Source organism: Passer domesticus, chromosome 1 (assembly GCF_036417665.1).
Source record: "Passer domesticus isolate bPasDom1 chromosome 1, bPasDom1.hap1, whole genome shotgun sequence".
Lineage (NCBI taxonomy): Eukaryota > Metazoa > Chordata > Aves > Passeriformes > Passeridae > Passer > Passer domesticus.
In genome coordinates, this window is record NC_087474.1 from 98109659 (window position 1) to 98121167 (window position 11509).

Below are 11509 nucleotides of genomic sequence, written 5' to 3' on the forward strand. Positions count from 1 at the left end.
ACCATGGTGTGACAGCAGGATAGTGACACTGAGTGAGTGGTGGGACTTGGGCTTGCATCTGCCTTGGCAACTGAAGCAACTGAAGCAACTGAAGCAAACTGGAAGCTCAACTCATGTGGCTCAACTCATGTTTCTCTGTGGAGTCTTTTAGACCTCTGTGGTAGTTGGACTTCATAAAAGTATAAACACAAAGAAAATATCCTCTTTGATGTTTTCATATTTTTCAAATATATTTAATTAAAATACTTCAGAGCAGAAAAGCAACAGTGATCTTAAGCTATCTTAAGAGTGCAAAACTAGCCATGTACTTGGACTTCTCCCAGAAAAACTATGGCAAACCTGCCCTGAACAGGAATATTGTGGTCAGGAGAAATGCAATTGAGTATTCTACCTTCATCTTGGAAGCTCCTTTACTACAGCAGCCATGCATGAAGACTGAGATGTAACTGATGGATTTTGGCACCATTGAGCCCTGAAGAGGCAGCTCTGGCAGCTATGAAGTGCCCATAACACCATGTGTCTGCTTAGCCACCTTTCAACTAGGCTGACAGAAAGAATAGCTTTAGGAAGGGTTTGCCTTCTCGTCAGGCTCAAATTTAGTTTTATGGCCACGGATCAGCCTCCAGCAGCTGAAGGTACTGGCTGTCCCTGCAAGCAAATGAGATGCAGGAAAATTTGTTAATGCTTGAGACACATCTGCTACTAAGGAACAGTCCGCATTTTGAATCAGCCTGAAGTCTGGATCTCCAATTTCAAGCAGCCCAGATTTACGTGTGGTATTAGTGTTTTCTTGCAAGCTCAGTTCAACAGTCTTCCACAATCTACATTAGAAAATGGAAGTACATGTTAAGCAGGAAAGTTCTCTGTGAGCGACTTTGTGCCCAATTCCCCTTCCCGTTTTGCTACCAGAAACGTAGAAGGAGATTACTCTTGTGGTTGTGGCTGTGGACTGAGAATTACAACATGATTTCCTGGCACTGCTACAGATTTGTTGTCTGTTCACTTAATTTGTCCATGTTTTGGAACCCAACTGACCTCACAGAAGGATTTTTTCTTTTATGCAACCACAATGAAGATGTTTTCTTTCATGTTCTTGAGGGGCCTAGAGTGAACAGAGCCATGTGGGGCTTTTGATGCACCAAGATTATATAAACTTTATGTAAGTTATCCTTGTTACCTCAGAAAATCTGGGCTTTTCCCCACTAGCAAACAAGCCTCGCAGGCTATGGATTTTCAGAAGCGATAATGAAATTGTGTATTCAAAGTATTTATCTGCCAGTCTGTGTTGGCATAAGCCTCAAACATTGTTCTCAAGCTAGCGCTCCTGAAATTTATTATGAACTAAAAGACGTTCCCAAAAGCTTGCCACTATTACTGGAGAAAGAATGTACAACAGGGACTGCCATTTAGGCCACCATTTGGAACGGCATTTAGGAGCTGCTGCCTGGAATTGACATCCAGAATAATGAGGCTGACATTCAGAGGACCCACCCAGTAAAGAGAGGCAGAAGTGATCTAATTGTTGCTGCTTTTCTTTCAGAATTCTACCCCCACTCTATCTTTTCCTGGCAGTTCCCCAAAATAAATTACTCTAATTGTAACAGAAGTCTGGAATGGAGAAGAGTTATTCTTTTTAGTTTGTGAACTGGTATTTTCAAGTTTCCTTAATGACTAATATAATGGAGAGGTTATTATCAAAATATGCTGGATTCAGAATATATTAAAGCTCTCTTAGGACCCAGTTTTGTATCTGTTACCGTTCAGTCAGCCCAAACACAGCATGATCAAGTCGCTTCTTACTTTTTTGGTGGCCATTTCCCATAGCTCAACAGGGAACCATATACTCAGTAAGACAGTATTGGCAGCCTGCCTCACTGCTGGTCAGAGCAACAGCAAAACATTCATATATCACATTAGGCAAATCAAAAGGCTTCTTTTTGTCTATTCACCACTCCTCTCCTGAGACAGAGAGCAAGGAACTAGTTATCTATGAAGTTGTACATATCACTGGCTACATCTTGTCCTCTCTTTAATCGCATGAGCTCTTCTGTTGTATGGAAGTTTTCTTCTTCCTTTTGTTCCTCATTTCTTCACCGTGGTGAGAAACCCTTCAATGTTACAAGGCAAGTCCATGATAATCCATTCCATGAAGTTCATTCATGCCCAAATTGATACTGCTGCGAAGTTTCTCTGGTCTGCTACATTTCATCTTTATGCAACAGCTCTACTTGTATGCTTAATGTAAAACAATAAGTTTTTATCTCTCGTCATTCTTCATTAATAGCTGTGTATCTTTTCCAAATGTTTTAAAATTGAAAACTCTGTGCCTGTTACCAGAGGAGATTTTCTGAACAACGAGACATTAACAGCATTAAAGTTTCATAAATACTAAGGAAAATAAACCTGATTGATGGGAAATTATTCTCATTCAGATGACTTAGAAGATCTTGGAACTGTATTAGCATCTATTTAAGATGAAGAGTAACGTTTCTCTCTGAAACACACAAAATTTAACACTCAAATGCATCTGAGATGGATGTTTGTAGCAGGCACAAGGCCTGCAAGGCCCTGGAGAACAGAAGCCTGAGCTAGGAAATACCAAAGTCAGCATGACTAAGGATTTAGAAGACCCTCTCTTCCGCCTTTCGGACCCTGTTATTTCTCTGTAGATCCATAGGCCACTTTTTCCCCTGACCCTTACTATTGGACAGTTTTCAATCCCCCTGTAAGGTATAAAAACCCCTAGCTCTGCCCGGTTCGGGAGAGGAGAGCTGTCCCTGGAACCTTCGCGGAGACCCCAATAAAGAACCCTGCGGAACCCACACAGCGCTGCTCTCTCTCTCTCTGCGTCTGCTGCGGCGATACCCAGGGTGACGGCCCCAGGCATGCTAAAAGAGCTGAAATCACTAAAGAGCTGAGCTGCAAATCACTATAGCTGCCTGGGCTGCCTGAACCCCCCGCTGGGCGATCCTGGACCCTCGTTGAGCCATCCTGGACAACCGGCCTCCCCGCTGGGCTTCTGCCCCGGGGGGCCATAGCCGGCGCCCGAACAGGGACGGACGCCCGAACAGCGGGGGGCCCCTGGGCCAACATCTGAACCGCCGCGATAGCCTGGCCGCGGAACTGAATGCCGGACCTGGCATTTCAGAGGAGCAGCATTTCCTCGTGAAATTGTCACTGCCTCCGCTCGCCAGAGATCCTGGAAGGAGAAGCTCTCCGTTTTAGAAGGACTCTTCTGAACAGGAGGTCAGCCGACCCGCACCCCGACACCTGGGCACGCGAGTGTCCGCGGAGGCTGACGAGCAGACGACCCCCAGCAGAACTTTGACCCACAACAGGCTGAAAAGTGTAAGTTTAACACAGCCTTTCTTGCGCGCAAAAATATTTTTTCCTTGGGTCCTTTTTTTTTGGGGTTTTTCTTTTTTTTTCTCTTTTTTCTGCTGGCGGGAACTGAAAAATGGGATCAAAGCTTAGTAAACGATCCCAGAACGAGAGAGATTTATATTCCCTAATCCTAGAAATCCTATCTTCTAACAACTTTTCTTTTTCTAAAGGTAACCTTTCAAAAACTAACCTGAAACGTTTTATAAAATGGATTCTCTGCCACTTCCCAGATACTAATACACAGACTATTACCTTAGACTCCTTTTGGGATACAATTGGGACCACGATATATAAGTTTCAAACTAACCAAGACTTTTCTGTAACTCGGTTTTTACCTATGTTTCACGCTATCACTAAAGCTGTAGAAAAAACTAACAAAAAGATAGTAACTACAGGGCTAACTTCTGTCGAACAAAACGAAAAGTTCTTATCTCACTTAACAGAAGCGCCTATTTCAAATGCTAATGGAGGAGATAACACCCCCTCCACCCTGGATTCCAGCACTCCGCTGGGTCCTAGGGTCCCGCCATCTGCGCCGCAACCACCCGACCCCAGGGCGCCCACGGCCCCTGCCCACCCCCTCTTCCCCCCCGCCTTCCCCTCGGGAGCCACATCCTGCGCGCCTCTTTGCTCTGCGTTATCTCCGAGAGCATCTGCGCCAGTTCCCGCAGGGACTGACCCAAACCCCACCCCTCCCCCTGTTCCCCCCGACCCTGCTGGGGCCCCCCCCACCCGCTTTGCCGTCCCTCCTGTCCCTGCCGCGTCCGCCCCCACTCCCTCCCCCGCCCTCGCCCCCCCCGCTACCATCGCGTCTTTCCCTGCCCCCGGCATCATCCCTGCTGCAGCAGGGGATCAGCCCGCCTGCGCACCCGTGCCCCCCCCCACCACCGCGCTTTTGCCTGCCGCCGGAATCGTGCCCGCCGCACCCTCCCTCAGTCCCGCCGCCTCCTACATCCCGCACCCCCCCTGCCCCCATACCCTCGCTGTGCAACCCCATACCCACGCTCCGCAGCCCCCGGTCGGGACCCCCCAGACTTCCCTCAGTTCTGCCCCCCCTTCCCACGCCCCCCAGTCCTGTGCATGCTGTATCACGCATTGCACGGCCACCCCGCCATGTGCCGCGTGTAGCCACGTCCTGCCATGTGCTGCCTTATACCCTGCCCAGCCACAGGCACCTCTGCCAAATGCAGCTCCAGCCAGCCATAAGAAACATAAGGCAAGGCCTGCTAGCTCTCACTTCTCGTCATCTGATGACAGCAGTGACAGCGATTCTGACTTGGAAATAGAATATGTAGATCCTTGGGCAAAAATAAAAATGGAAGCCACACAGGCAGGGGACTGGCAATTAGCTCAGAGAATTACTGCCTTTCCAGTAGAATATAAGAAGGGAAAAAAAGGAGGTGCCACTAATAGAAAGACATGGGAACCTATTACAAATAAAGAACTTGTGCAATTAAGAAATACAGCCACAGAACATGGTAGAAGTTCACATATTTTTAGAAATTTCCTAGAAGCTACGTTCTCAGCACATGTTCTGGTACCCCACGATATTAAAAATATTGCCCAGTGCCTCCTTTCTCCCGCCGAGTACATGCTCTGGGACAGGCATTGGAAAAAGCAGTTAAAAACATTATCAGATAACTATGCTGCAGATGCTGATAAGTCAAATTTTACACTCGAACAGCTGGCTGGTGAAGGGGATTTGCAGAAACCCTCTGACCAAGCTGATACTTTACCTAAGGCAACATTACAAGACGTGGCTATAGCAGCAAAAACCTCCTTACTTCTCACCCCAGATGATTCTACCCCCACCCAATATTTTTCTACTATCAAACAAGGAATAGATGAAAGCTTTATCAAATTTGTGGATAGAATTAAGGATGCTCTGGAAAAACAGATAGAGAGCACAGAGGCAAGAAAAGAACTGTTGTGTAAACTTGCCATGAGTAATGCGAATGAAAAATGTAAAACAATTCTGAGAGCCTTACCCATAGACACAGAACCTACCATAGAGCAAATGCTGGAAAGCTGCACACGCCACCTGTCCACTGAAGACACAGTGGCACAAGCAGTTACTAAGGGTATTGCAGAAGGAGTTTCTAGTGCATATGCAGTAATATCTTCTAAAGATCAGGTCCGCTGCTACCACTGCGGAGATTTTGGACATTTTATAAAGGACTGTCCAGAGAGGTCACCTCCCAGGTACCCTCGCAATTTCTACCAAAGGCCCCAGAATCAGCAGTACTATCAGCCACGTCCGGGAAACTTCCATCGGAGCGTGGTGGGGCCCCACGCAAGGACACCAAATCAAAGGCCACCCAGACCCAGTCACGCACCATCCCAGGAGATTCCAGACCACATGAGGAGGATCCAACACACGGAGCAATACCAAAGGGAACGCGCCGTCAGCTGGTAACTGCACTGTCCATTGACTTTAAAAATGACAATGTTTATCGTGTTCCCACAGGCAAACGTGGGCCAAAAGGAGGTCCTTCTAACATCCTAGTTATAGGTGATTCTCTCCATACCCCAAAGGAAATATTTGTTGTTCCAGAAGTACAAACAGTGCACCCGGGACAAGAAATCTTTGTCCAGGTGTACTGCACAGACTTACCATATTTTCTTCCAAAGGGTACCCCATTTGCACAGGCCTTTCTACTCCCTAAGAATCACAGGGAACAGCTTCCTCTCAACCCCACAGCAATGTGGATACAGGTTGTGGGACCGAGTAAGCCTGTCATCGAGTGCGGTCTTACCTGCAGAGGAGAGAAGTTCCACCTACCAGGGATGCTGGACACCGGTGCAGACGTGACCATCATCGCCCGCTCAGAATGGCCAGCACACTGGGAGCTACAACCTGTGGCAGGCATGATTACAGGGATCGGTGGAGCTACAGTTTCCATGCGGAGCAAGAACAATATCCTCGTCGAAGGGCCTGAAGGCAAGTTGGCAACCATCCGCCCATTTGTGGTAAGGGCCCCCATCACCTTGTATGGACGGGACATTTTATGTCAGTGGGGAGCCTCCCTACGTATTCCCAGTCCGGATTTCTAATTGGGGCCACTGAGGAGCGCGCACTGCCAGACACTCCTCGTCTCACCTGGAAATGCCACGACCCGATCTGGATCGAGCAGTGGCCCCTCTCTAAAGTCAAACTGCGCGCACTACACGCCCTTGTGGATGAACAGCTCGCCAAAGGCCACATCGTAGAGACCACCAGCCCTTGGAATTCTCCAGTCTTCGTACTACAAAAGCCTGGAACGGACAGGTGGAGGCTCCTCCACGATCTTCGAAAAATCAACGAGGTCATCGAGGACATGGGTCCCCTTCAGCCTGGCCTGCCCTCACCATCGATGCTGCCTAGAGACTGGACACTTGCTATCATTGATATTAAAGACTGTTTCTTCAGCATCCCGCTGCATCCCCAGGACGCTCCACGGTTTGCCTTCTCCGTCCCCTCTCTTAACAGAGAGGCTCCACTCAAGAGATATCATTGGTGTTTTCTTCCACAAGGACTAAAGTGCAGTCCAAGTATATGCCAGTGGTATGTTGCTCACATCCTGTCTCCTGTTCGGAACCTATTCCCAAATGCGATCATCCATCACTATATGGACGATATCCTGGTCTGTGCACCAGAAAAAACATACTTGGACAAAGCAGTTAAAAGGACTATTGAAACCATAGAAAAGGCAGGATTTGAGATCCGTGAGGACAAAATACAGTACACCAACCCATGGACTTACCTTGGACTCCAGATCCGGGAACGGACCATCGTACCCCAGCAGCTCACCATCCGAGACAACCCAAAAACCCTGAGAGACTTACACAGTCTGTGCGGATCCATCAACTGGGTACGTCCACTGCTAGGAATTACAACAGAGGACCTCGCTCCACTGTTCAGCCTTCTTCGGGGCAAGGAGAATCTGGACTCTCCATGCACTCTAACACCAGAGGCCCGAGATGCCATCACCAAGGTCCAGGAAGCCCTGTCTTCACGCAAAGCCCATCGCTTCGAGCCCAGCCTGCCTTTCCAGTTCGTCATTCTGGGAAAAGCACCTAGGTTCTATGGACTGATTTTTCAATGGGACACTCAACTTCGAGACCCTCTACTAATCCTGGAGTGGATCTTTACAAATAACCAACCCACAAAAACAATTACCACCTTCCAAGAAATTATGGCACATTTAATAAAAAAGGCTAGAACTCGCCTCCGTTCCCTTGCAGGGTGTGAGTTCACATGCATATATTTGCCAATGACCACTGGGGACCTGGAGCATTTGCTCCAGACCAATGAGAGTCTCCAGTATGCCTTAGATAGCTATACAGGCCAAATTTCAGTGCATATCCCAAAACATAAGCTTTTTAATCGTGACGTGACATTTCATCTGACTCCAAAATTAGTCCAAAGTAGGACACCTCTCAAAGCTCTAACTGTCTTTACAGATGGCTCAGGGTCATCCCACAAGTCGGTGATGACATGGAGGGACCCTAAGACCCAAAATTGGGAATCTGACATAAAAATAGTGGAGGGATCTCCACAGATTGCGGAGTTAGCAGCTGTTGTCAGAGCCTTTGAGAAATTCAAAGACGAACCTTTTAATCTGGTCACAGATTCAGCTTATGTTGCTGGCATAGCTATGAGAGCAGAACATGCTCTTCTCAAAGAGGTTTCCAATCCAAAGTTATACCAATTGATTTCCACATTAACACGCTTAATTTCCCACAGAAAACAACCTTACTATATAATGCATGTGAGGTCACACACTGACCTCCCAGGTCTCATTGCAGAAGGGAACAGGAAAGCAGACACCTTAGCCATGGCAATAGAGACTGCTAATGTCCCTAACATCTTTGCCCAGGCAAAGTTGTCACACTCATTTTTTCATCAAAATGTGCCTGCCCTTATCAGAATGTTCAAGCTTTCAAAAGATCAGGCAAAAGCTATTGTTGCCACATGCCCGAACTGTCAAAACTACCAGATACCATCTATGGGGACGGGAGTCAATCCCCGAGGTTTGAACAGCTGCCAGCTGTGGCAGACAGATGTAACCCACTTTGCACCTTTTGGAAGGTCAAAGTACGTGCATGTATCGGTTGATACATTCTCAGGAGCAGTATTTGCATCAACACATACAGGAGAAACTGCACAGCACACCATAAAACATTTTCTCCTCGCATTTGCCACCCTGGGAGTACCAAAGGAGATCAAAACAGACAATGGACCTGCCTATACCTCTCGTAAGTTAAAAGAGTTCTTCAGTGAGTGGGGAATACAACACAAGACAGGTATACCTGCAAACCCCACAGGACAATCCATCGTGGAAAGGACACATCAAACTCTCAAAAGAGTCCTCAATCAGCAGCAGAGAGGAACAACAATCACCTCTCCAGTTGAAAGACTTTGCAAGGCTATCTATGTCATCAACTTCCTGAACTGTACAACCTCAGAGCCTGATCCACCCATACTTCGCCACTTTGCAAATACCACCCAAGCAAAGCTCACAGAGAAACCACCTGTGCTGGTGAAGGACCCAGAAACACATAAAGTCTCTGGACCTTTCGAACTCATCACGTGGGGAAGAGGATACGCGTGTGTTCTGCTACCATCTGGTCCAAGATGGTACCCAGGGAAAAACATAAAACCATACCTAGGCACTGCAAATACCACTTCCACAAGCAGTGACAAGAATCCTCCTGAGTCAAACACAAGACCTCCTCAAAACCAGACCAGCTCGGCCTGGAGACGAAGACGTCGCCAAACATCCACAGGTGGAGGAGACGACTGTCCCATCACACAGCAGCAGACAAACCAGAAAGCTGAACAACATTCTGAGGCATCAAGCCCTAGGCCAGGCACAGCCTGAAAACAAACTGTTCTCTGAATTAGATGTTATTACCCTTTTTACCCTAAAAACCCTATTATCCCTTTTATCAACCCTTACCAAAAGCCTCTAACTTTTACCCACTCCCCCACCCTTAGCACCATAGAAAAAAACAAAAACAAAAAACAGTAAAAAACTAAAAATAAAGGGGGGAGGTGGAAGGAACAGAGGAAAGGAACAAGAAAGGAACCCTAACCCTCCCCTCCTACCATAAAAATAACAAGTTTTGCTTATATTCCCTATCAGAAGCCCCATTCCTGCCCAAAGATGAAAAACATCTCCGTTGGCGCTGTCCTCACTGCTGCCTGGATGTTCCTCACCGTGCCATGTGCCGTCGGTTGGATCGGCCCACAGCCGAGCCATAATGTCTGGGTAACCTTAGCAAGAACATTAAAACAGGATAACATGTGCTTATCCATGGGGAGCGTTGATAACCCACTTTCCACATGTCTAGTAGGAATTCCTTTCGTAGCCGATGATTGGCCCGCCTATAATTCAGAGCTTCTCCGCACCACAGGTAAGAGACCCCACCAGGTAGAAACTTGGGACGAGTGGACAAAAATACTGCCCAATGCTCTTGAGGAACCTCAAGAATTGGATCTATTGGGGTCCTCTAAGGCCACATTCTGTGTCAAATTTTACTTTAGACGTCCAAAGAATAATTTGCCTGAAATTGATCTGAACAAAAACACATACCGAAAAGACATATCACCAATTAACAAAGCCTACAACCCTCACGATTGGTGTAATTACACTGCTCGTGTGATCTCTGTGTCCTCTCTCCATCCCAAAGTTCTACCCAAGGGAACGTTTCTCATCTGTGGTGACAGAGTATGGGCTGGGATCCCCTCACGACTCCAGGGAGGTCCCTGTACCCTAGGAAAACTTTCCACCCTTACTCCAAATATCACCTTGTTGCACAATTGGAAAAAAGAGAGCGAGTTAAAACGCCACAAAAGGTCCTACACAGCATTTGATGAAAATTGCGATCCCAAATTATACGATTGGAACAAACCTAAAAAGATAGCGGTCTCTATATTCCTACCATGGGTAGCTGCAGCTAAGGCCCTGGGTGACATAAATCACCTTGGGTGCTGGCTCAGTAAGCAAGCTAACGCTACTTCTGCTGCCCTGAGCGATCTCTTAAAGGAAGAAGAAACCACAAGACACGCCTCACTCCAAAATCGAGCAGCAATTGACTTCCTGCTGCTTGCCCACGGACATGGCTGCGAGGACTTCGAAGGGATGTGCTGCTTCAATCTCTCTTCACGCTCAGAATCCATCCACGCCAACATCCAGAAACTGAAGGGACTTGTGAAGGACTTAAAAGTAGAACAGACCCCAGACTGGGTCAATGATCTCTTTGGTCAATGGGGATTAACGGGATGGGTTGCATCTTTGGTTAAGGGAATGTTGTGGATTTTTCTTGTAATTGTCATCGTGTTACTTATGTTCTCATGCCTTGTCCACTGTTTTAAAAGAACCATAGGGAACGCCTTTTTTCTAAATACAGAAAGTGGAGTTGTAGCAGGCACAAGGCCTGCAAGGCCCTGGAGAACAGAAGCCTGAGCTAGGAAATACCAAAGTCAGCATGACTAAGGATTTAGAAGACCCTCTCTTCCGCCTTTCGGACCCTGTTATTTCTCTGTAGATCCATAGGCCACTTTTTCCCCTGACCCTTACTATTGGACAGTTTTCAATCCCCCTGTAAGGTATAAAAACCCCTAGCTCTGCCCGGTTCGGGAGAGGAGAGCTGTCCCTGGAACCTTCGCGGAGACCCCAATAAAGAACCCTGCGGAACCCACACAGCGCTGCTCTCTCTCTCTCTGCGTCTGCTGCGGCGATACCCAGGGTGACGGCCCCAGGCATGCTAAAAGAGCTGAAATCACTAAAGAGCTGAGCTGCAAATCACTATAGCTGCCTGGGCTGCCTGAACCCCCCGCTGGGCGATCCTGGACCCTCGTTGAGCCATCCTGGACAACCGGCCTCCCCGCTGGGCTTCTGCCCCGGGGGGCCATAGATGTTGTGGTTTCTCCTCAAAATAACAGTCCTTGCCCAGCATACTGACACTGGTGCAGACAGGGCTAAACTTCTCTGCAGGCACCTTTTGCTTTGGGGGACAAGACCTTGAAGCTCACACTTCAAACACTTTATTCTGATTCTCATTGGCATATTGACAGTTTGATATATTTTGGCCATTGAGCAGACATTTATGGCCTAAACATTGGACAGGCTGGCTGTTT

At 47.5% G+C, this 11509-nt stretch overlaps 1 protein-coding gene across 1 annotated transcript; it reads left to right on the plus strand.

Moving 5' to 3' along the window:
- Positions 1-3158: 3158 nt before the first annotated feature.
- Positions 3159-11246, plus strand: LOC135306538 (uncharacterized). The gene is made up of 2 exons (XM_064430670.1): positions 3159-3348; positions 9513-11246. Exon 2 carries the CDS (start codon positions 9534-9536, stop codon positions 10833-10835), a length of 1302 nt encoding a protein of 433 aa, XP_064286740.1. The 5' UTR covers positions 3159-3348; positions 9513-9533; the 3' UTR covers positions 10836-11246.
- The last annotated feature ends 263 nt before the right edge of the window (positions 11247-11509 follow it).